This window comes from Oncorhynchus masou, chromosome 24 (assembly GCF_036934945.1).
Source record: "Oncorhynchus masou masou isolate Uvic2021 chromosome 24, UVic_Omas_1.1, whole genome shotgun sequence".
Lineage (NCBI taxonomy): Eukaryota > Metazoa > Chordata > Actinopteri > Salmoniformes > Salmonidae > Oncorhynchus > Oncorhynchus masou.
Window position 1 is genome coordinate 103,393,949 of NC_088235.1, and position 26,533 is coordinate 103,420,481.

The following is a 26,533-nucleotide window of genomic DNA, read 5'->3' on the forward strand; positions in this document are numbered from 1 at the left end:
CTAAACAAAGAACAAACACAAAACCATGTGGGAACTAGAAGGTTAAATAGGGAATAAATATTAACGTAATGGGAACCAGGTGTGTACAATCAAGACAAAACAAATAAACGTAGATCGGTGGCAGCTAGAAAGCAGGTGACGACGACCGCCGATCGCCGCCCGAACAAGGAGAAGGGCGGAAGTCGTGACAGTCTAAATGAACATGTATGTAGAAGGCATTAGCCCATTGTGACATTTAACTGCTCAGAGTGGTTGCTACACTTTCTGAAACTCTTTCATTCACAGCCCATTATTAACAAGGTATTACCTCAGACATTACACATTAGTAATGACATAATTGCTTTCTTGGGGATTAACTGAAACCAGAGCCACTTGGTTAATTAAGGTTTGATACCAGGCAAGAAGGCCTACCAGAGAGCATGCATTACTACCGCAGTGCCATCACTGTTCCAGCTAAAAGAGGACTGTGAGGTAAAGCGTTACTAAACATTTGGTAGTGAGAAAGGAAGAGTGGAGTGGCACTCAGCAGATTAAATACAGCTCACATCATGTGACATTTACCGGTGAGTTCTACAGTTACAGTAGAAAAAAAGTCAAAGGGCAAAGTAATGGCCTGCAAGCTATTAATAGGAGGTCAAGAAGACTGTGCTCAGCGCTAAAGGAGAATAAAGTGCAGGCCTCAGTGAAGAGCACAGGAATGTATCCGACTGCTAGGCAGGCCAAGCAGCAGCAGGGCTCTCACAGCCACCCTTATCAAATTATCATCCAAACCTGAACTGTACTGTGCTGGCCTTTCCAGCATGATTAGAGCAACTAGGCCTGTGCAGTACAACTCTGATCAGCAGTGTCAAACGTTGAGGCCTAAGGAAGAGCATACAGGCGTGTCTGACTGCCAGGCAACTCTCACAGGGCTCTCACACCCTTGTTGCACTATCAAGACAACCTGAACCGTTCTGTGCTATTTTCTTTTCACATTATTCTTTGAAACATGGTTCCAGCAGCTATGGTGGATGTGTAACCAGGCCAGTGCTCAGTAGTGTGAAAATGGTGCAAGAACAAGGCACCAGAGCAGTGTGGTGAACAAGGCTCTAGAGCAGTGTGGTGAACAAGGCTCCAGAGCAGTGTGGAGAACAAGGCTCCAGAGCAGTGTGGTGAACAAGGCTCCAGAGCAGTGTGGTGAACAAGGCACCAGAGCAGTGTGGTGAATAAGGCTCCAGAGCAGTGTGGTGAATAAGGCTCCAGAGCAGTGTGGTGAACAAGGCTCCAGAGCAGTGTGGTGAACAAGGCTCCAGAGCAGTGTGGTGAACAAGGCTCCAGAGCAGTGTGGTGAACAAGGCTCCAGAGCAGTGTGGTGAACAAGGCTCCAGAGCAGTGTGGTGAATAAGGCTCCAGAGCAGTGTGGTGAACAAGGCTCCAGAGCAGTGTGGTGAACAAGGCTCCAGAGTAGTGTGGTGAACAAGGCTCCAGAGCAGTGTGGTGAACAAGGCTCCAGAGCAGTGTGGTGAATAAGGCTCCAGAGCAGTGTGGTGAACAAGGCTCTAGAGCAGTGTGGTGAACAAGGCTCCAGAGCAGTGTGGAGAACAAGGCTCCAGAGCAGTGTGGTGAACAAGGCTCCAGAGCAGTGTGGTGAACAAGGCTCCAGAGCAGTGTGGTGAACAAGGCTCCAGAGCAGTGTGGTGAACAAGGCTCCAGAGCAGTGTGGTGAACAAGGCTCCAGAGCAGTGTGGTGAACAAGGCATCTCACAATGTCTACAAGTTACTCCATTATTTTAAATTTGAGATTTATTTTTTTAGTTTTAACAGACATACGTAATAATGTAATATTGTTATATAGCATATTGTTTGCAAACATGACACTTGAGCACACTTATTAAACACGTTACAATGCACATCATATTTGTATATAAAGGCATGTGATAAAACTATGTACTATTGCAAAATTATACACATTATTATAGGAGTCACAGTACAATGAAAATTGAGTGTTAAAAATATTATAAATCAGTGCAAATATTAGTTCAGTATCATCTACAGTATCTCTATTATAGTTCCATTTCCATTAAAGATTTTTCAAAATCAACATAATTTCATACAACCCCATGGAAAAACACAAGTACACACCACTATCACAAAGGCACATGTTACATATTACATACATATAGTATTATTCATTAATTCAGTTTCCCGTTGGCTATAAATAGCTTTTGGCCCACTGTCCCTTTTCTATTAGTATGTTTTATAAAGTTTTCCCTGATGCCATAGCTTTTGGCCCACTGTCCCTTTTCTATTAGTATGTTTTATAAAGTACCATGGTAATATTAGGGTTGCTGTCTTATCACTGTTTCACTGGCATGGTATAATGCTCTCCACACAGCTGTAGGTCCACTCCTGGTGCTCGTTGATGGGCAGGACATGCTGGCACACCTGAGAGACATGACAAAGACCCTTTAAAGTGAAAAACATTATTACACTTGCCCCATTAAGAAACTTGAATGCTTCTTGAAGTAACGTGTTGCTTCTGTTTCCTCTTAAGAGAGAGCAAGTGTGGTTGATCTCTCCTTTACACCCATCAACATATGTTACACAACAGGAGAAATAGAGCATTAACTGCTCAATGGAGGTCAAATCTGTCTATTTAACATACACTATATATACACAAATGTATGTGGACACCCATTCAAATGAGTGGATTCGGCTATTTCAGCCACACCCGTTGCTGACAGGTGTATAAAATCGAGCACATAGCCATGCGATCTCCATAGACAAACATTGGCAGTAGAATGGCCTTACTGAAGAGCTCAGGGAATTTCAGCCTGGCACCGTCATAGGATACCACCTTTCCAACAAGTCAGTTCGTCAAATTTCTGCTCTGCTAGAGCTGCCCCGGTCAACGGTAAGTACTGTTATTGTGAAGTGTAAACGTCTAGGCTTCATGAAATGGGTTTCCATGGCCAAGCAGCCGTACACAAGCCTATGATGCCAAGCGTCGGCTGGAGTGGTGTAAAGCTCGCCACTATTGGACTCTGGAGCAGTGGAAACACGTTTTCTGGATAAATGATTCACGCTTCATCATCTGGCAGTCTGACAGACAAATCTGCCCGAATGCATAGTGCCAACTGTAAAGGTGGTGGAGGATGAATAATGGTCAGGGGCTGTTTTTCATGGTTCGGGCTAGGCCCCTTAGTTCCAGTAAAGGGAAATCTTAATGCTACAGCATACAATTACATTCTAGATGATTCTGTGCTTCCAGCCTTGTGGCAACAGTTTGGGGAAGGCCATTTCCTGTTTCAGCATGACAATGCCCACGTGCACAAAGCGAGGTCCATACAGAAGTGGTTTGTCGAGATCGGTGTGGAAGAACTTGACTGGCCTGCACAGAGCCCTGACCTCAACCCCATCGAACACCTTTGGGATGAATTGGAACGCCAAATGCGAGCCAGGCCTAATTGCCCAACATCCGTGCCCGACCTCACTAATGCTCTTGTGACTGAATGGAAGCAAGTCCCCACAGTAATGTTCCAACATCTAGTGGAAAGCCTTCCCAGAAGAATGGAGGCTGCTATTGCAGCAAAGGTGGGACCAACTCCATATTAATGCCCATGATTTTGCAATTAGATGTTAAACGAGTAGGTGTCCACATACTTTTGGTCATGTAGTGTACATCCCACAAACTATGAAGCGTAAAAATAATGATAAACTTTAACATTTTGCTGAATCAAGCAGAAGAAAGAATAGGAGACAGCTCAACCTCCGTCCTATGGGACAGTGTGTTCTGTGAGTACAGTATCTCACCATCTTGGTTCTAGCAGGGACCTCCACAGCGAACACACTCATCCCTCTGCTGCTGCTGCAGTTCTTATTCTGCTCGTTGTTCACGTGCACCGTCACCTTCTGGTTGGTCTGCAATAGTATAGAGGGGAGATTTTACATGAACTGTTACATAAAGAACAATAGGTAATGTCATGGTCGCGTGGTCAAGTCAGACTGACAATGAGTCTGAGTCTTTAGCCCATTGCGAGTGCAGCGTTTAGTCTGGTTTAACCAGGTTAACATGATGGCCCAACGTCTGGGGAAATGGGCTGGTGGTAGCCTAAGTAGGTGGACAATTCAAACGAGTTCATTTAACCATGCATATGGATTGCTCCATTTCCTTTACGAGCTGTGATACCAAGCTTGCTACAGTATTTCCTTACTAAACCCTCCACCCAGACCCTTCACTGCTGGCTACAGTATTTCCTTACTAAACCCTCCACCCAGACCCTTCACTGCTGGCTACAGTATTTCCTTACTAAACCCTCCACCCAGACCCTTCACTGCTGGCTACAGTATTTCCTTACTAAACCCTCCACCCAGACCCTTCACTGCTGGCTACAGTATTTCCTTACTAAACCCTCCACCCAGACCCTTCACTGCTGGCTACAGTATTTCCTTACTAAACCCTCCACCCAGACCCTTCACTGCTGGCTACAGTATTTCCTTACTAAACCCTCCACCCAGACCCTTCACTGCTGGCTACAGTATTTCATTACTAAACCCTCCACCCAGACCCTTCACTGCTGGCTACAGTATTTCCTTACTAAACCCTCCACCCAGACCCTTCACTGCTGGCTACAGTATTTCCTTACTAAACCCTCCACCCAGACCCTTCACTGCTGGCTACAGTATTTCCTTACTAAACCCTCCACCCAGACCCTTCACTGCTGGCTACAGTATTTCCTTACTAAACCCTCCACCCAGACCCTTCACTGCTGGCTACAGTATTTCCTTACTAAACCCTCCACCCAGACCCTTCACTGCTGGCTGCTTTCACTATTAAGCTAATTTGAAAAAGTATAACACATACCTCCTACAGTATAGTATCACCAGGTACATGGAGAAAAACAGTCTACTAAATCAAAAAGAAACTGCAGCACTCAAATGGTTTTAATGCTCCACACATAAACTATTCTGCCCACTATATGTGACCATAAATGCTCACAGTGTGGATCTTGTTGCCATGTGAATGGAGGCGTAAGCTGCATATCAATTACAGCATTATGTGATAATGGACTCACTCCTCAACAGTTCTAGACTAGCAGCAATGTTGGAGGTCTAATGTACACACATTTCTCAAATCAAATGTTATTTGTTACATGCGCCAAATACAACAGGTGCAGCAGACCTTAGCATGAAATGCTTCCTTACAAGCCCTTAACCAACAATGCAGTTAAGAAAATATTTACTAAATAAACGAAAGTAAAAAAATTTTTTTTTAAAGTAACACAGTAAAATAACAATAACGAGGCTATATACAGGGGGTACCGGTGCCGAGTCAATGTGCTGGGGTACAGGTTAGTCAAGGTAATTTGTACATGTAGGTTGGGGTAAAGTGACTATGCATAGATAATAAACAGCGAGTAGCAGCAGTGTAAAAACAAAGGGGGCGGGCATTTATTTAATTGTTCAGCAGTCTTATTTATGGCTTGGGGATATGGGCCTTTTGGACCTAGACTTGGCACTCCGGTACCACTTGCCGTGCGGTAGCAGAGAGAAGTCTATGACTTGGGTAACTGGAGTCTGACAATTCTTTGGGCCTTCCTCTGACACCACCTAGTATCTAGGTCCTGGATGGATGTGATGTACTGGGACGTATACACTACCTTCTGTAGCGCTTTACGGTTGGATTCCGAGAAGTTGCTATACCAGGCGGTGATGCAACTGGTCAAGATGCTCTCAATGATGCAGCTGCAGAACTTTTTGAGGATATGGAGACCCATGCAAAATCTTTTCAGTCTCCTGAGGGGGAAAAGGCATTGCAGTGACCTCTTCACGACTGTCTGGGTGTGTTTGGACCATGATAGTTTGTTGGTGATGTGGAAACCCTCGACCCTTTCCACTACAGCTCTGTCGATGTGAATGGGGGCGTGTTCGGCCCTCCTTTTCCTGTAGTCCACGATCACCTCCTTTGTCTTGCTCACATTGAGGGAGAGGTTGTTGTCCTGACACCACACTGCCAGGTCTCTGACCTCCTCCCTATAGGCTGTCTCATTGTTGTCGGTGATCAGGCCTACCACCATTGTGTCATCAGTAAACTTAATGGTGTTGGAGTTGTGCTTGGCCAAGCAGTCGTAGCTGAACAGGGAGTACAGGAGGGGACTAAGCACACACCACTAAGGGGCCCCCGTGTTGAAGATTAGCGTGGCAGATGTGCTGTTGCCTACCCTTACCGCCTGGAGACGGCCTGTCAGGAAGTCCAGGATCCAGTTGCAGAGGGAGGTGTTTAGTCCCAGGGTCCTTAGCTCAGTGATGAGCTTTGTGGGCACTATGGTGTTGAACGCTGAGCTGTAGTCAATGAACAACATTCTCACATAGGTGTTCCATTTGTCCAGGTGGGAAAGTGCAGTGTGGAGTGCGATTGAGATTGTGTCATCTGTGGAATTGTTGTGGCGGTATGCAAATTGGAGTGGGCCTTGGATTTCCGGGATGATGATATTGATGTGAGCCATGACCAGTCTTTCAAAGAACTTCATGGCTACCGACGTGAGTGCTACGGGGCGGTAGACATTTTGGCAGGTTACCTTCACTTTCTTGGGCACAGGGACTATGGTGGTCTGCTTGAAACATCTAGGTATTACAGACTCGTTCAGGGGCAGGTTGAAAATGTCAGTGAAGACACTTTTGCTAGTTGGTCCGCGCATGCTCGGAGTACACGTCCTGGTAATCCGTCTGGCCCCGTGGCCTTGTGAATGTCGACCTGTTTAAAGGTCTTCCTCACATCGGCTATGGAGAGCGTGATAACACAGTCGTCCGGAACAGCTGGTGCTCTCATGCATGCGTCAGTGATGCTTGCCTCGAAGCAAGCATAAATCAAATCAAATGTATTTATATAGCCCTTCGTACATCAGCTGATATCTCAAAGTGCTGTACAGAAACCCAGCCTAAAACTCCAAACAGCAAGCAATGGAGGTGTAGAAGCACAATGGCTAGGAAAAACTCCCTAGAAAGGCCAAAACCTAGGAAGAAACCTAGAGAGGAACCAGGCTATGAGGGGTGGCCAGTCCTCTTCTGGCTGTGCCAGGTGGAGATTATAACAGAACATGGCCAAGATGTTCAAATGTTCATAAATGACCAGCATGGTCAAATAATAATAATCACAGTAGTTGTCGAGGGTGCAGCAAGTCATCATCTCAGGAGTAAATGTCAGTTGGCTTTTCATAGCTGATCATTAGAGTATCTCTACCACTCCTGCTGTGTCTAGAGAGTTGAAAACAGCAGGTCTGGGACAGGTAGTACATCCAGCTGAACAGGTCAGGATTCCATAGCCGCATGCAGAACAGTTGAAACTGGAGCAGCAGCAGGGCCAGGTGGACTGGGGACAGTAAGGAGTCATCATGCCAGGTAGTCCTGAGGCATGGTCCTAGGGCTCAGGTCCTCCGAGAGAAAGAGAGAATTAGAGAGAGCATACTTAAATTCACACAGGACACCGGATAAGACAGGAGAAGTACTCCAGATATAACAAACTGACCCTAGCCCCCCGACACAAACTACTGCAGCATAAATACTGGAGGCTGAGACAGAAGTGGTCAGGAGACACTGTGGCCCCATTCAATGATACCCCCAGACAGGGCCCAACAGGAAGGATATAACCCCCCCCCACCCACTTTGCCTAAGCACAGCCCCCACACCACTAGAGGGATATCTTCAACCACCAACTTACCATCCTGAGACAAGGCCGAGTATAGCCCACAAAGATCTCCGCCACAGCACAACCCAAGAGGGGGTGCCAACCCAGACAGGAAGATCACGTCAGTGACTCAACCCACTCAAGTGACGCACCCTTCCTAGGGCGGCATGAAAGAGCACCAGTAAGCCAGTGACTCAGCCCCTGTAATAGGGTTAGAGGCAGAGAATCCCAGCGGAAAGAAGGGAACCGGCCAGGCAGAGACAGCAAGGGCGGTTCGTTGCTCCAGAGCCTTTCCGTTCACCTTCACACTCATGTGCCAGACTACACTCAATCATATGACCCACTGAAGAGATGAGTCTTAAGTAAAGACTTAAAGGTTGAGACAAATTCTGCGTCTCTCACATGGGTAGGCAGACCATTCCATAAAAACGGAGCTCGATATGAGAAAGCCTTGCATCCAGCTGTTTGCTTAGAAATTCTAGGGACAATTAGGAGGCCTGCGTCTTGTGACCGTAGCGTACGTATGTACGGCAGGACCAAATCAGAAAGATAGGTAGGAGCAAGCCCATGTAATGCTTTGTAGGTTAGCCGTAAAACCTTGAAATCAGCCCTTGCCTTAACAGGAAGCCAGTGTAGAGAGGCTAGCACTGGAGTAATATGATCAAATTTTTTGGTTCTAGTCAGGATTCTAGCAGCCGCATTTAGCACTAACTGAAGTTGATTTAGTGCGTTATCCGGGTAGCCGGAAAGTAGAGCATTGAAGTAGTCTAACCTAGAAATAACAAAAGCATGGATTCATTTTTCTGCATCATTTTTGGACAGAAAGTTTCTGATTTTTGCAGTGTTTGCGTAGATGGAAAAAAGCTGTCCTTGAAATATTTTTGATATGTTCGTCAAAAGAGAGATCAGGGTCCAGAGTAACACAGAGGTCCTTCAGTTTTATTTGAGATGACTGTACAACCATCAAGATTAATTGTCGGATTCAACAGAAGATCTCTTTGTTTATTGGGACCTAGAACAAGCATCTCTGTTTTGTCCGAGTTTAAAAGTAGAAAGTTTGCAGCCATCCACTTCCTTATGTCTGAAACACAGGCTTCTAGTGAGGGCAATTTTGGGGCTTCACCATGTTTCCTTGAAATGTACAGCTGTGTGTCATCCGCATAGCAGTGAAAGTTAACATTATGTTTTTGAATGACATCCCCCAAGAGGTAAAATATATAGTGAAAACAATAGTGGTCCTAAAAAGGGAACCTTGAGGAACACCGAAATGTACAGTTGATTTGTCAGAGGACAAACCATTCACAGAGACAAACTGATATCTTTCCGACAGATAAGATCTAAACCAGCACAGAACTTGTCCGTGTAGACCAATTTGGGTTTCCAATCTCTCCAAAAGAATGTGGTGATCGATGGTATCAAAAGCAGCACTATGGTCTAGGATCACAAGGACAGATGCAGAGCCTCAGTCTGATGCTATTAAAAGGTAATTTACCACCTTCACAAGTGCAGTCTCAGTGCTATGATGGGGTCTAAAACCAGACTGAAGCATTTCGTATACATTGTTTGTCTTCAGGAAGGCAGTGAGTTGCTGCGCAACAGCCCTTTCTAAACATTTTGAGAGGAATAGAAGATTCGATATAGGCCGATAGTTTTTTATATTTTCTGGGTCAAGGTTTGGCTTTTTCAAGAGAGGCTTTTGTACTGCCACTTTTAGTGAGTTTGGTACACATCCGGTGGATAGAGAGCCGTTTATTATGTGCAACATAGGAGGGCCAAGCACAGGAAGCAGCTCTTTCAGTAGTTTAGTTGGAATAGGGTCCAGTATGCAGCTTAAAGGTTTAGAGGCCATGCTTATTTTCATCATTGTGTTAAGAGATATAGTGCATAAAAGGCATTTAGCCTGTCTGGTTGGCTCACGTCACTGAGCAGCTCGCGGCCTGGTTTCCCTTAGCAGTCCGTAATAGTTCGCAAGCCTAGCCACACCGACGGCTATCAGAGCCAGTGTAGTAGGCTTGTAAAGAATTCCCTTCAGGTCAAATTTACATACAGAAATATGTAACAACAGACTTGGTTGAAAGCGGATCAGATAAATGAAGATACCTCCATGTTTTTTTCTTCAACAGGCTAGTGTGTATCAAAAATATGAAGGAATCACAATTTATTTTACCTTTATTTAACTAGGCAAGTCAGTTAAGAACAAATTCTTAATGACGGCCTAGGAACAGTGGGTTAACTGCCTTGTTCAGGGGCAGAACACCAGATTTTTACCTTGTCAGCTCGGGGATTCGATCTTGCAACCTTTCGGTTACTGGCCCAGCACTCTAACCACTAGGCAACCTGCCACCCCATAGAGCCCCACAATCATCAGAGTAAATACAGAACATCCCCTCCAGTGGCTGATCATCTTGTTGGCTCAGTAAAACCTCTGAAAACACAATGCAAAAAAAATCCAATAGTATTTATTCTAGTCCTTCACCTTGTTGGCGATGACGGTAGAGATCCTGTGTTCTCCTCTGTAGGTGTAGACCAGGACGTTCTCCTGACCCCTGAGGGTTTTGACCTCTGACCTGGCCGTGATGGACCTCTGCAGGGCTGTGTTCAGGATCCTGTGGCCTGACTCCAGACTGACCGGCTGCAGAGTACACTGACCCTCCTCACAGTAAACATCTATCAGGAACGGACATGCCTAGGGGAGGATGGGAAGGATGGATTTATTTATGCCGCACTTGTTAGACAATATTGTTAGTCAATTTGTGATGATTCAATGGAGGTATGTATTGGTCTGATATTTGATGTGCTATGGTAGTGCTGAGTGCTACTGCTCTGTGTGCTGCTACTACCAGCAGTTAATACACACAAAGGAACAGTGTGTGTGGGTGTGTGTGTGTGTGGGTCTAGCACTAGGACCCACCTCCACCATCTCCAGATTGCGGTTGTAGCCCATGGCCTCCAGCGTTACCCAGAGGTCTGTGGGGTCTCCCCCCCTCTCGCTGGCCTCCATCAGGTTGAGCTCCATGAAGCCCTGACGACTGAGCTGGTTCTTCCGGGTGTCAAAGTTCTCTGGGAGGGAGTCACATAGAGGACTCATGAACCACTTGAAGAATCAATTGAACCAAATTCAACTAATACACCGGACAGGTAGTGTGTTCTTTAAGCCAGAGTCAAACTGCCATCAGACTCAATCTAAACAATAATCATTTCATTTTCAAAACAGCCTGGTTTGACTCTAGCCAAAGTATTGTTTAAAGAAAACACGATCAGCACGAAGCTGGAACAACACATGACCTGGTGGCATTTGATAGCAGTCTACTATGTTATCCATTTGTATAGATCAGGTATATTTCACCTTTGCAGACAGCCCATGCTTCCTCATCACAGTTCTCTCCACTGGTCCTGAGCTCAAAGAAGTTGTACTCCTCCAGACTGAGGAGGCCGTTCCCATCCAGGTCTATCACCTCAAAGATATCAGACAGCGCCCCCCTGTGGTAGGAAGGAAGCATTGTCCAGGTCAGCTCCTGTCTGAATCCTCTTCACAGATATAGAGCGGCACATTTGATATGTACTGTGGACATTAATACACAACATCTGGCACCTTTCACAATAATATAAATATTTTGCCATTGATAATGAATTTAAGGTTCACATTGTACAGGGCAACTCCTAGGGCCAGGACGATACCAGTACTGCTATACTTATTAGTATCGTGGCAAGGAAACAAAACATGAAGCGGATTTAAAACAGCCCTAATGTTGGAAACAAACATCATTATGTTGTCATCCAGAGTCACATCGATTTATTTTCTAACCTATAACACACAATACTTTACATACAGCAAGTTTTTAAAGGACCAAAGAGTTGTCTGCTTCAAGTGTTTTCATTATGCAATGGAATAAATATAGTGATACTGGTGTTAATACTGTATAATATTACTCCTCATCATTTCTAGCAGGTGTGTAACAGTTAGGGGTGTATAAATCACCTGAAGTCCCTAGTGAGGTCCAGCTCCCCAGTGTCAGTCCTGTTGACCAGCGTGACAGGTTTAGACACACTCTTCCTGGTTCTCTTCCTCAGCCTACAGCTCGTGGTGAAGGGAAGGAGGCAGTAGGTACCAGCACTCAGCTCCCCCTTCCAGCAACACTTCTGTTTTCAGGAACAATTGTTTGTTAGGGTTTTCAATTTAAGTTTTGTACACAATCACTGGAGATGAACGGTATCACAGCTGGCCACTAGAGGTCAGTAAACATTTGAAAGAGACAGTTTGAAAGACTATTCTCATACTAAGCAATAGGCATGAGGGGGTGTGTGTGATATATGGCCAATATACCACGACTAAGGGCTGATTTTAGGCACGACGCATCACTAAGGGCTGTGCCTGGACACAGCCCTTAGCCGTGGTATATAAACCATATACCACAAACCTCTGAGGTGCCTTGTTGCTATTATAAACTGGTGACCAATGTAATTAGAGCAGAAAAAATAAATGTTTTGTCATACCCGTGGTATACGGTCTAATATACCATGGCTGTCAGCCAATCAGCATTCTGGGCTCAAACCAACCAGTTTATAATTCAAATTAGAGGTTTTCACAGGTCCAAAAAGTTGCACCCGGACAGGCCGGAGGACAATTAGACCCTAACGGATCTGGGTCTCGACCAGACTCGATTGGCCCGGAGTGACAAAAAAAAAGTATGTTCATCAGTCAAGCTGGCTAGGCCTTCTAGAAGTCAATAAATTCACCTTGTTAGAGTAAAATAAATATGCTATGCAGAACCGTGGTCCATAATCAAACAGGACACGTCCCGGACCAGAGGAACAAGTTAGAATTTCAGACCCGAATCCAATCGAGTCGACCCGGACCCATGAAGATCTCTACTACAAATCTCTCGCTCTCTAAATTGGAGGTTGTTTCATTTGAAAATGGTCATCATGCATGACATTTACAATAATTAAGGACTGACCTCTTTGTCTCTTGACTCAGTGAAACACACCAAAGTGGAGTCCTCTTTAGTGTCTTTTCCTGACACCACAAAGACAGCTGTGTCCACCGACATCCAGGATGAGGGCTTTTCTAAGAAACAGGAAAAAAAGTTACATTCCAGTCCTCAATTGCAAATAGCAAAACATTGGGGGGGGTCTGATGGTCAGGGTTGGGGAGTAACGGATTACAATAAAACTAACTGTAATCCGTTACCAGGTAAAATATCTAGGATTACTTTTAAATTCAGAAAGGATGTTTGCGAAAATAACATTTATGACACCTTTCTATTCTCAATGACATTCAAATCAGCATTGAAAAAAGGCACAAGTTTAAGTTTGTTCCGCCGAAGCGAGTCTGACCACAAGTCATAGACCACTATGATGACACACAGAATGCGTTTGATAGATCACGGGAAAAGAGCTGACCACAAGTCATAGACCACTATGATGACACACAGAATGCGTTTGATAGATCACGGGAAAAGAGCTGACCACATGTCATAGACCACTATGATGACACACAGAATGCATAGATCACGGGAAAAGAGCTGACCAGTCATATTGATAGATCACGGGGAGAATGACCACACAGAATGGGAAATCAGGAGAGCTGACCACAAGTTGATAGATCACGGGAAAAGAGCTGACCACAAGTCATAGACCACTATGATGACACACAGAATGCGTTTGATAGATCACGGGAAAAGAGCTGACCACAAGTCATAGACCACTATGATGACACACAGAATGCGTTTGATAGATCACGGGAAAAGAGCTGACCACAAGTCATAGACCACTATGATGACACACAGAATGCGTTTGATAGATCATGGGAAAATGAGCTGACCACAAGTCATAGACCACTATGATGACACACAGAATGCGTTTGATAGATCACGGGAAAAGAGCTGACCACAAGTCATAGACCACTATGATGACACACAGAATGCGTTTGATAGATCACGGGAAAAGAGCTGACCACAAGTCATAGACCACTATGATGACACACAGAATGCGTTTGATAGATTACGGGAAAAGAGCTGGATTTGCAGGCTACAGTCCAAGCTACGTCTTCCAATGGTGCAACTGCTGGCGGCATCCAAAGATCATACATCCAATTTGAATAAACGCTTGGAGGCATGGACGACAGCAGTGGTGTAGCTGACAGGTGATCTGGATATCACTTATTATTGATACAGTATCTACATAGCGCAATGATGTGGTGCTCCCGAGTGGCGCATCAGTCTAAGGCACTGCATCTCAGTGCTAGAGGCGTCACTACAGACCCGGTTCGATTCCAGGCTGTATCACAACCAGCCGTAATTGGGAGTCCCATATGGTGGCGCACAATTGGCCCAGCGTTGTCCAGGTTAGGGTTTGGCTGGGGTAGACCGTCATTGAAAATAAGAATTTGTTCTTAACTGACTTGCCTAGTTAAATAAAGGTGAAATAAAAAAGAAATAAAACATGTGAATCAAACTGTTGCTCACTCATTTAGCTATTTGGGCCTTACAGATTGTGGTCATATGTGTATTTTAACCCAATAATGGTTGAATTGAGGAAGTTTAAGCTGCCTATAAATCCTTGTTTTTTGCGACCAGTGGACAGTAAGCTCATGCAAAGGCAGCATAGTTGCGCGGATCCCAGCGGTCCACGTGGATCCTAGCCTATGGAATACAAGTTTGAGGGAGTGTCTCTCTTCTAAACTCCTCCATGGTATTGTGATCCATACTGTCAAAAACCTGTTGAATTTAAGACCACGAGTGGGGATTTTATTGTTCAACACATTTTTTACTGATTTAAAAAAAACAAAAAAGTCCATAGGCCTAATGGCTAAGGTTGAGAGTCTGATGGTGAGGTTGACTTACCAAGTCTCTGGCTAAGGTTGAGAGGTCTGATGGTGAGGTAGACTTACCAAGTCTCTAGGTAAGGTTGAGAGTCTGATGGTGAGGTAGACTTACCAAGTCTCTGGCTAAGGTTGAGAATCTGATGGTGAGGTAGACTTACCAAGTCTCTGGCTAAGGTTGAGAGGTCTGATGGTGAGGTAGACGGTGGCTGTCTGGGGGACGGTGAGACGGTATTGCAGGGACGTGATGCCTCCATCCTCCTCAAGGAAGAAACTGCCCTTCATACAAGTGTGATGCCAGTCCTGGCAAAGGGGAGACGTTTTTTTATTATCAAAAACTGCTTTAATATCCCAGTGGGCCTTTTAACTGACATAATGTATGAAAAGCTCACAGAACGGCCTACAATCCTTGAACAATGCATTAGTGCAGGTGGTTTCAAAACAAGAGGAAACCGATACCCTGAGAAGTAAATATTAAAGGGATGCATCATGTTGAATTTGTCACAAATATTAAATGATAACTCACTTGGAAATCAGTTAAACAGACAGATATAAATGGGCATGATGGCCCCACATTAAGTATGCTAATTCAGAGAGCATATTCATAATGTTATGCTTCCGCACCTTGGTTCAGTACCCAACACAAACAAGTAGACCACCAAATACAACCACCAGATGGCAGCATGGAGACAATAGCTTGAAAACAAAGGCATCATCTAATGGGCCAGATTATTGGAAAATTGCATTGCTTTGATATATATATTTTCTCAAAATAGTTTAAATAGTTGTCCTCCCAAAACATAACGTAATTATTGAACAATGTTTATGAATTCCATTTTTTGTTCCCGCCTGCTTTTTAAATCTCTATTACAACTGTGATCAGAATCACCTTTATTCGACAAGTACATTTAAACACACAACATTGTTGGCCTAATATTTGGGAAATTGTGTAATTTGAAAGAGAGCACAAACATCCATCCCAGATGCAGATATGTACAGCATAAAAGCTCTCTCATTCCTAACCCATAGAAGACACATTCAATGAAACACAACTGCTGGTGGTCCTTACAGTCTGGAATGGCATCTTTTTAGGTGACCTGTCAATCACCAAGTTAAAGAAACAAACAAACTGTGTCTGGACAGGAAAAAAAGTCAGCTCTTAAAACCAAAGCTATTTCCTCAAAGTATTTATGTTAGGTTGTAAAACATACAGCGGATCAAACCATAGAAGTCCCAATATCAAATCAGGCCACCTGCCCCGGGCGCATGTCACGTCCACTACTTTAAGGAGTCTGAAATCATTCCCCCCACAGAGAGAGATCAGCTTCAGCCCAATACAGGCCCCTGTCACTCAGTCACTCTACTCTGGCCCCTGTCCTAATTTACATGGCCTCTGAGGGCCACAAGGTTTCTTGCCTCCCTTTAAAACACATTCTTACCTTGCCCTAAGACATGGCTCCTAGACAGCCTTACCCATTCCCAACGATCAACCCAGAACAGGCCTGGAGCAACATACTGTACAATGAGGACCTTCCAGCAGGTAATCTCCAGACACACATTGTTTAACCTTCTCCTACATCTGGCACTTTCCAATTACACTCCTCTGGTCAGGAAGGTTCAGGGAGCACAGCTATTGTTTTTCTCTCTTTTGTTGTGTTGCAGTAAAGAAAACGAGCCACGGTGAAGTCAAAAAGAGTGCAAACAAAGTGAATGGGATCAATACCAACACTCTATACTTATCGACTGACCCAGAGTAAATTTGCCACCAAAGAGCATCACACAACGACAACAAAACAGCAACAGCAATGCTGCCTGGCCCCAGGCCCTGATATCTACTAGTGGACTAACACCAGAGCAGAGCAATGAACTTCAGGGCCGTTACTGAAGGGACCTAAGGTGGATCCTTGCTCTGCTCCGATATTAGTGGGTAGGCCTAATGGGTGCACAATGAGGAACTCAGGAGAACTCAAAGACAAAAGACCCCGATCTTGGTCTAACTGCAGTTACACTACCGTTCAAAAGTTTGGGGTCACTTAGAAATGTCCTTGTTTTTGAAAGAAAAGCACATTATTTGTCCATGAAAATAACAAATTGATAATGCGCCTCTCTACACCTTTGTATTCCATTAAAAATCTGCCGTTTCCAGCTTCAATAGTCATTTACAACATTAACATTTTTTTTATTTTATTTTACCTTTATTTAACCAGGCAAGTCAGTTAAGAACAAATTCTTATTTTCAATGACGGCCTAGGAACAGTGGGTTAACAGCAGGGGCACAACGACAGATTTGTACCTTGTCAGCTCGGGGGTTTGAACTTGCAACCTTCCGGTTACTAGTCCAACGCTCTAACCACTCAATTTGATGTTATTTTAATGGACAGAAAAGGTGCTTTTATTTCAAAAACACAGACATTTCTAAGTGACCTCAAACTTTTGAACGGTAGTATGTACAGTGCCTTGCGAAAGTATTCGGCCCCCTTGAACTTTGCGACCTTTTGCCACATTTCAGGCTTCAAACATAAAGATATAAAACTGTATTTTTTTGTGAAGAATCAACAACAAGTGGGACACAATCATGAAGTGGAACGACATTTATTGGATATTTCAAACTTTTTTAACAAATCAAAAACTGAAAAATTGGGCGTGCAAAATTATTCAGCCCCCTTAAGTTAATACTTTGTAGCGCCACCTTTTGCTGCGATTACAGCTGTAAGTCGCTTGGGGTATGTCTCTATCAGTTTTGCACATCGAGAGACTGACATTTTTTCCCATTCCTCCTTGCAAAACAGCTCGAGCTGTTTGTATGTTTGAGGTTGGATGGAGAGCATTTGTGAACAGCAGTTTTCAATTCTTTCCACAGATTCTCGATTGGGATTCAGGTCTGGACTTTGACTGGGCCTTTCTAACACCTGGATATGTTTATTTTTGAACCATTCCATTGTAGATTTTGCTTTATGTTTTGGATCATTGTCTTGTTGGAAGACAAATCTCCGTCCCAGTCTCAGGTCTTTTGCAGACTCCATCAGGTTTTCTTCCAGAATGGTCCTGTATTTGGCTCCATGCATCTTCCCATCAATTTTAACCATCTTCCCTGTCCCTGCAGAAGAAAAGCAGGCCCAAACCAAGATGCTGCCACCACCATGTTTGACAGTGGGGATGGTGTGGTCAGGGTGATGACCTGTGTTGCTTTTACGCCAAACATAACGTTTTACATTGTTGCCAAAAAGTTCAATTTTGGTTTCATCTGACCAGAGCACCTTCTTCCACATGTTTGGTGTGTCTCCCAGGTGGCTTGTGGCAAACTTTAAACAACACTTTTTATGGATATCTTTAAGAAATGGCTTTCTTCTTGCCACTCTTCCATAAAGGCCAGATTTGTGCAATATACGACTGATTGTTGTCCTATGGACAGAGTCTCCCACCTCAGCTGTAGATCTCTGCAGTTCATCCAGAGTGATCATGGGCCTCTTGGCTGCATCTCTGATCAGTCTTCTCCTTGTATGAGCTGAAAGTTTAGAGGGACGACCAGGTCTTGGTAGATTTGCAGTGGTCTGATACTCCTTCCATTTCAATATTATCGCTTGCACAGTGCTCCTTGGGATGTTTAAAGCTTGGGAAATCTTTTTGTATCCAAATCCGGCTTTAAACTTCTTCACAACAGTATCTCGGACCTGCCTGGTGTGTTCCTTGTTCTTCATGATGCTCTCTGCGCTTTTAACGGACCTCTGAGACTATCACAGTGCAGGTGCATTTATACGGAGACTTGATTACACACAGGTGGATTGTATTTATCATCATTAGTCATTTAGGTCAACATTGGATCATTCAGAGATCCTCACTGAACTTCTGGAGAGAGTTTGCTGCATTGAAAGTAAAGGGGCTGAATAATTTTGCACACCCAATTTTTCAGGTTTTGATTTGTTAAAAAAGTTTGAAATATCCAATAAATGTCGTTCCACTTCATGATTGTGTCCCACTTGTTGTAGATTCTTCACAAAAAAATACAGTTTTATATCTTTATGTTTGAAGACTGAAATGTGGCAAAAGGTCGCAAAGTTCAAGGGGGCAGAATACTTTCGCAAGGCACTGTATATACATCGTCCCAACCGTCTCTCGGACAATTAATTATTAAGCCACATTATTTCTGTCAGAGAAAACAGACAGGTTAACCATAACCCAGTGTGTGATCGATGTACATGTGAGTCCAGACTGTTCCAGGGCTGTAGTACCTGTATAGATGTGGGCTCTGCCAGCTTGACGCTCTTAGTGTTGCTGGCTGCCATGGTGATGGCGTTAGACAGTGACGACCGTCTACTGCGAGCTGAGGAGGGCCGGGACGACGATCTGCTGTCTAAGAGACATACAGACACACACAGGAGAAACATATCTGTAACTTAAACAGATAAACCCAGCTCGAAGAAACCCACCAGAAACCCAGCCTTGGGCCAAGGACACCTGAAAAATACGAGCTACTCAAGCACCATCATTAAAATGTGAGACGTGATCTCAAGTTCAAACACGTTAGTTAATTCATTTGTGGAGGCATTCTAAATTACAAATTGTGCAATCACAGTCCTTCCAATCCATTATCTTGTACAACTTTCCCTCCATTGCTAATTAAAAACAGGAAATATAAATTCAATAATCTAGGGCTTGATTGTTTCTCAGACCATCGAAGAGAGATGCAGAGTAATGTGATCCGCTATACCGTCTTAACATACCAGTTAAATGAATGGCTCCACTATTAAGGTATTTGTCAAAGATCTACTGTGTATTAATCACAGGGATCTATTTTAAAGGACCAAATCACAACTGTTTAGGAAAACGGAGGCAATGATGTATTGTTGAAATTGAAATTTAACCAAGCTGTTTTATGTGGGGGTAAAACAAGACTTCTAGTCAGAAGAAGCTAGTCTAACAACACCAGTGAAAAATCAACTCCAAATAACCAGTCAAAACATTTGAAGCACAAGAAAAGCCTCACATGGCCTTGGTCACATGCAGACTGTCAGAAGCGTGTTAACACGCAAACTGTGTCAGAAGCGTGTTAACATGTAAAGGACAGATAAATCAATAGATGGATAATCCAGCCAGTATCTCACAAGTCATTTATTTTTGCAGCTCTGGTTAGAGAGGCCTTTCCCTAGATGACTGTTTAATCCCTCATGGTCTCAGAGAGCAGTTGAGGGATCTCCCCAATCAATAACATGAACACAGACTGACCACTTAAAGCAACCCACTCCATCTTCCCATCCCTGGCCCGCCCTGCCTGGCCCTAGCTCAGACCTGGGTTCAAATACTATTTGAAATCTTTCAAATACTTTTAGCGTTCGCGTACGCCTGACTGGAGCGCCAGATGGGCGGGGTCTGCAGTTTTGCAATGTCTCTATTGGTTCCATTATGCCAGGCAAACTCAATCACATCCAGTTAAATTATTTCAAATAGTATATGAACCCAGGTCTACCCTGGGTCTCTCAGTGGGGGACGTTACACACACACCCCCTCCCAACCCTCCCTCTGTTAACCTACCTCATAATGGAAGATATGATTACCTAAATCACAATGCTTTAGAATCCCCTCCCTACAAACAAACTGGTGTAATGGTGTGGAGATGATGATCCATGGAGTGTCTTAATGAGGTGATTTGTCATCAGGGGAGGAAAATCAATCAATAACAGGCCTATTACTTATTCCTTAACACTACTCCAGAAGAGAGCACTTATAGGCTGTGTGTGTGTGCGTGTGCGTGTGTGTGTGTGTGCGCGTGTGTGTGCGTGTGTGTGTGTGTAAACATGCATAGTACTGTTCTAGGCTAGCACTCCTCTACCAGAGATCTGTAGTACCTTTCTTCAGTGTGATGTCCGGCTCAGTTTTGTGAGGTGGCTGGGGGACAGTCACAGCGGTGGACGCTAAGCTCTTTGGAGGGCTGTCTAACTCGTTGCCAAAGTTCTGCCTCTTCAGCTTGGCATCAGCCTCCAGTCTCTCCAGAGCTGCAATCTGACACTGCTCTGCCGTGGACTCCAACAGTCTGCAGAACTGGGACAAAAGCAGGCAATGATATAGTGCTGTTATGTTAAGGCTGTATAATACATGAAAGTGCACGCTAAAGAGTACAATTAGAGTAATACATGTAGGCCTACAGTAAAGGGCAAGGAAAAAGTATGGTAAAAATAGCAAACTCTCATCCCAATCTCACCTCGGCATAGTCCAATTTGCCATCTTTGTTGGTATCAGCTAATGAAAAAATGGCATCCACCTCCTTGGCAGCCATCTTTTCACCTCTCTAGAAGAACAAGAAAGTCAATAATCAATTTTGAGCAACATACCATTGACTCAATTGGGCCTTTGATCTCAGTGTAAGTAAGTAACTTGTGATGACCTAACACCCTTTACAGACAGACTTGTTTTTTAGAACCCAATTCATACGGCCCCATTTTTACTACATTATTTTTGGGACACGCCTTTGCTATCTCCCGTGCACATGCCGGTAACTGTAGGAGTGGGGGTAGTCGTGAGCCCATGTGGGTGGACGTCGATTTTATTAATAAATCCATTGAATATACACCATCACAAAGAAATCCATTATTAATTTGTTTTCGGTCCTAATAAACATTTTAAGACTAATACAATATATTTTAAAAAGAATAGAACAGCATATTTTGAGTTTAATGATGTTGCTGGTCTGTGCAGCCTATAGGCTATATGGCCATCCACATGAAATCATTAGTTATTATGTTCACAGACAAGGCACGATGTTCACATTCAACATATATATTTTAGAGTAGATTAAGAGTACAATGAAATATAAACAGAAAAAAAAATACACCAAATATTTTTCCCACACAACTTGCATCACGGCAAAGTGTGAAACCGCTTTGAGTGATAAAGTGATATTTTGAAAACAGAGCCAAAAGCAAGCCCATGATTTTTTTTAAATCCACGTTTAATGTCTTTCCTAACCTTCCTCCGTTTTGTTAGGAGCAGCCACAGGACTTTACAATGAGAGTATCTTCATCATGATACCCATATAAAATAATAGCAATCTATATGTTTTCAAAAGCACGCGAGTGTCGTGTTTATATTTCACAACCTCCGCAGGCTTTTGAAGTTGCCTATACGCGATCAAGCAAAATAATAGGTTTACACTTGATTTAGGCCACATTAATGCATGCTAAATGTTTCTGATCAGTGATAGATGAGCCACATTAATGCATGCTAAATGTTTCTGATCAGTGATAGATGAGCCACATTAATGCATGCTAAATGTTTCTGATCAGTGATTGATGAGCCACATTAATGCATGCTAAATGATTCTGATCAGTGATTGATGAGCCACATTAATGCATGCTAAATGTTTCTGATCAGTGATAGATGAGCCACATTAATGCATGCTAAATGTTTCTGATCAGTGATAGATGAGCCACATTAATGCATGCTAAATGTTTCTGATCAGTGATAGATGAGCCACATTAATGCATGCTAAATGTTTCTGATCAGTGATAGATGAGCCACATTAATGCATGCTAAATGTTTCTGATCAGTGATTGATGAGCCACATTAATGCATGCTAAATGATTCTGATCAGTGATAGATGAGCCACATTAATGCATGCTAAATGTTTCTGATCAGTGATTGATGAGCCACATTAATGCATGCTAAATGATTCTGATCAGTGATTGATGAGCCACATTAATGCATGCTAAATGATTCTGATCAGTGATTGATGAGCCACATTAATGCATGCTAAATGTTTCTGATCAGTGATAGATGAGCCACATTAATGCATGCTAAATGTTTCTGATCAGTGATAGATGAGCCACATTAATGCATGCTAAATGATTCTGGTCAGTGATAGATGAGCCACATTAATGCATGCTAAATGTTTCTGGTCAGTGATAGATGAGCCACATTAATGCATGCTAAATGTTTCTGGTCAGTGATAGATGAGCCACATTAATGCATGCTAAATGTTTCTGATCAGTGATAGATGAGGAAACAAATAGACGAGCTTCACCACCTCCACTGATTTGCCCAGCCAGAGAATTAACCAAATATACAAACGACGATTCAGAGAAACAAAATCACATTGACTGATTAAGACAAGTCACAGGCTTTTGACCAGGAGTAGGCCTAGGTTACTTAGCGGCGAGTGAAGAGCAAAATAATCCACTTGTTAAGCTACACAACATGCTGGCAAAATGTTCTGTTCTGTGCTAATGAATGAACCAACTAGAGAAGATGATCATGAGCAGCACTCATCTCAAATTACAGTGTCTTGCGAAAGTATTCGGCCCCCTTGAACGACCTTTTGCCACATTTCAGGCTTCAAACATAAAGATATAAAACTGTATTTTTTTGCGAAGAATCAACAACAAGTGGGACACAATCATGAAGTGGAACGACATTTATTGGATATTTCAAACTTTTTTAACAAATCAAAAACTGAAAAATTGGGCGTGCAAAATTATTCAGCCCCTTTACTTTCAGTGCAGCAAACTCTCTCCAGAAGTTCAGTGAGGATCTCTGAATGATCCAATGTTGACCTAAATGACTAATGATGATAAATACAATCCACCTGTGTGTAATCAAGTCTCCGTATAAATGCACCTGCACTGTGATAGTCTCAGAGGTCCGTTAAAAGCGCAGAGAGCATCATGAAGAACAAGGAACACACCAGGCAGGTCCGAGATACTGTTGTGAAGACGTTTAAAGCCGGATTTGGATACAAAAAGATTTCCCAAGCTTTAAACACCCCAAGGAGCACTGTGCAAGCGATAATATTGAAATGGAAGGAGTATCAGACCACTGCAAATCTACCAAGACCTGGCCGTCCCTCTAAACTTTCAGCTCATACAAGGAGAAGACTGATCAGAGATGCAGCCAAGAGGCCCATGATCACTCTGGATGAACTGCAGAGATCTACAGCTGAGGTGGGAGACTGTCCATAGGACAACAATCAGTCGTATATTGCACAAATCTGGCCTTTATGGAAGAGTGGCAAGAAGAAAGCCATTTCTTAAAGATATCCATAAAAAGTGTTGTTTAAAGTTTGCCACAAGCCACCTGGGAGACACACCAAACATGTGGAAGAAGGTGCTCTGGTCAGATGAAACAAAAATTGAACTTTTTGGCAACAATGCAAAACGTTATGTTTGGCCCAAAAGCAACACAGCTCATCACCCTGAACACACCATACCCACTGTCAAACATGGTGGTGGCAGCATCTTGGTTTGGGCCTGCTTTTCTTCAGCAGGGACAGGGAAGATGGTTAAAATTGATGGGAAGATGGATGGAGCCAAATACAGGACCATTCTGGAAGAAAACCTGATGGAGTCTGCAAAAGACCTGAGACTGGGACGGAGATTTGTCTTCCAACAAGACAATGATCCAAAACATAAAGCAAAATCTACAATGGAATGGTTCAAAAATAAACATATCCAGGTGTTAGAATGGCCAAGTCAAAGTCCAGACCTGAATCCAATCGAGAATCTGTGGAAAGAACTGAAAACTGCTCTTCACAAATGCTCTCCATCTAACCTCACTGAGCTCGAGCGGTTTTGCAAGGAGGAATGGGAAAACATTTCAGTCTCTCGATGTGCAAAACTGAGAGAGACATACCCCAAGCGACTTACAGCTGTAATCGCAGCAAAAGGTGGCTCTTCAAAGTATTAACTTAAGGGGGCTGAATCATTTTGCACGCCCAATTTTTCAGTTTTTGATTTGTTAAAAAAGTTTGAAATATCCAATAAAATGTCGTTCCACATCATGATTGTGTCCCACTTGTTGTTAATTCTTCACAAAAAAAAACTGTTTTATATATTGTTTGAAGCCTGAAATGTGGCAAAAGGTCGCAAAGTTCAAGGGGGCCGAATACTTTCGCAAGGCACTGTATTTAACATTTCCACTGCCTAAATGTAGCCTAACCAATATCCAAACTGAGATTCTGTGAAGAAGAAAAATAAATGTAACAAAAATCAGACATTGATTGATTTATCAAGATGAGTCACAAGGCTTGTCTCAAAGAAGCATAAAAAGGTGCGGAAATAGTTGACCACACGCAGGTAGGCTATTCTCACTGGGCATAGATGTCAATTCAACGTCTATTCTACGTTGGTCCAACCATTGTCTGCCCAGTGAGTTGCTTCAAATGTATTAGAACAATGACTTTGGGAGTTTCAGTATAAGCAACAATTTGATGCCTTCAATTGCATCAGCCTACTTTATTTTCATAATTCGGTGATATTTTTTACCACAGTAATTCTTTATGGATCCATCAAGTTGTGGTTAAGAAAACAGTGCAGGCATCGGTGAGGTGACATGCCTCGTGTCAACGGTATGAAATGGCTAGCTAGTTAGCGGGGTACGTGCTAATAGCGTTTCAATCGGTGAAGTCACTTGCTCTGAGACCTTGAAGTAGTTGTTTCCCTTGCTTTGCAAGGTCTTCGGCTTTTGTGGAGCGATTGGTAACAATGCTTCGTGGGAGGCAGTTATTGATGTGGTTCGAGCCCAGGTGTGGGCGAGAAGAAGGACGGAAGCAATACTGTTACACTTGCAAAGTTTAGAACTACCAGGAGGATAGTAGTAATGGCCGCTGCCTAGCAACCATCAAGAGCTTAAGAGCGTAGTGTGTGTCAATGCCGCCTCAGCATTACAGATACATTTCACACTAAGGCGTAGGCAGAACTTTACCACAACCATGACAAGGTCAGTTTGTGGAAATACAAGTTTAGGCTTTGATACCGGCAACATCTTTCAAATATAAAGAAAAGCCGCAAAAAAGTTGTCGTGAAAAGATCTTGGTTTGAAAGGTGTATAAATTGGAGCTATTCATGTACATATCTGCAATGTATCACACTTTCATTTCAATGTACTATACTGTACCTAGAAATATCTGGATGATGTAGAATGACTTCAATGAGGCAGTACTTACTGAAGTGAGGACTATGTGTAGTTCATTGTGTGAGATATAGCCATCTCCGTTAATGTCCATCTTTCTGAAAGCTCTCATCAACTCGTGCACTTCTGTCGGCCTCTCATTCTTCACTATCTCACAGAAATCATCAAAGTTCAGCTTAGTGGTACTTGGGGTCCAGTGTTTGTTGAGAGTTGCCTGGGATGGATTTCTGCCTGCCTGCTGGAGAACTAAGATAAATAGAAAAATAATGAATTGACATATTTTCATAACAGTTGGCAATGATGATGGCTTGTTGTTCAGTAGCTACAACATTTAGTGGAGTGTAACTTCCACTAGATGTAGCCTATTCACATTCTAAGCAGGCAGTATTATGAGGTGGTGGAAGAATTCACTGATATGCATAATTTACTTAGCTACTGACTGTATGTGAACGTGATAATTGCTACTTCAGCCAGTATCACGCTAGCAGCTACACAAATGATTGCTATCTGATTCTAAAACGAATGACTAATGATGAGAACGTTTACTTACCACGGCATAGCTGATGTTTGGAGCTGATACTGGCCAGACTAGACCTAAATACAGTCAGGTAGGCAGCTCTGCAGTGCATGTAGAACGTTTCCTCATCAGTACATTTCTGCATCCCGATAGACTGAGAAGATGCCTGTAGAGACATTCTGTCGGAAATATGTCAGTCACAGAGTTTAGTTTTCTATCTATCTATCGAACTTTAGCTAACCGGCTTACTTAGCCAGACAGAGAACTCAGCACTGACAGCAGCATCCAGATTCTCAACAAATATGGTGGTTCGTAATAATTCAAGTCGACCAGCAACAACTAAAACGCACTTCATATGTACAGATGTTTACCTCGTTGAAAAAAGGACTGCTTCCAACAGTTTGGACCAGAAATAACGGTAGTTTAGTTGCTATGTACACAAACATTTCGCGACGCACTGAGAAAAGGACATCGGAAGGAACAAGAAATGTGAAAGGTTCCCATATATTTTCACTTATAATTTAAATAAAACAATAATTTAAAACATATATTTAAAAATAGGTGTATTTAATGATACATTTAAAAAAAAATCAATACTATATGCGAATACTTTGATATTAAAGATAAGAGATGT

At 43.1% G+C, this 26,533-nt stretch overlaps 1 protein-coding gene across 1 annotated transcript; it reads right to left on the reverse strand.

Annotated features, from left to right (window-relative positions):
* Positions 1 to 1,764: 1,764 nt before the first annotated feature.
* efcab7 (EF-hand calcium binding domain 7) lies at positions 1,765 to 26,390 on the reverse strand. Its single transcript, XM_064935938.1, has 14 exons — positions 26,271 to 26,390; positions 25,933 to 26,078; positions 25,417 to 25,628; positions 20,683 to 20,769; positions 20,330 to 20,522; positions 18,716 to 18,837; positions 14,648 to 14,789; positions 12,622 to 12,731; positions 11,643 to 11,803; positions 11,010 to 11,143; positions 10,575 to 10,723; positions 10,140 to 10,349; positions 3,793 to 3,900; positions 1,765 to 2,424 (listed from the first exon to the last, which is right to left on the reverse strand). The coding sequence occupies exons 2-14, from the start codon at positions 26,075 to 26,077 to the stop codon at positions 2,344 to 2,346; spliced, it is 1,854 nt and encodes a 617-aa protein (XP_064792010.1). The 5' UTR covers position 26,078; positions 26,271 to 26,390; the 3' UTR covers positions 1,765 to 2,343.
* Positions 26,391 to 26,533: the final 143 nt, after the last annotated feature.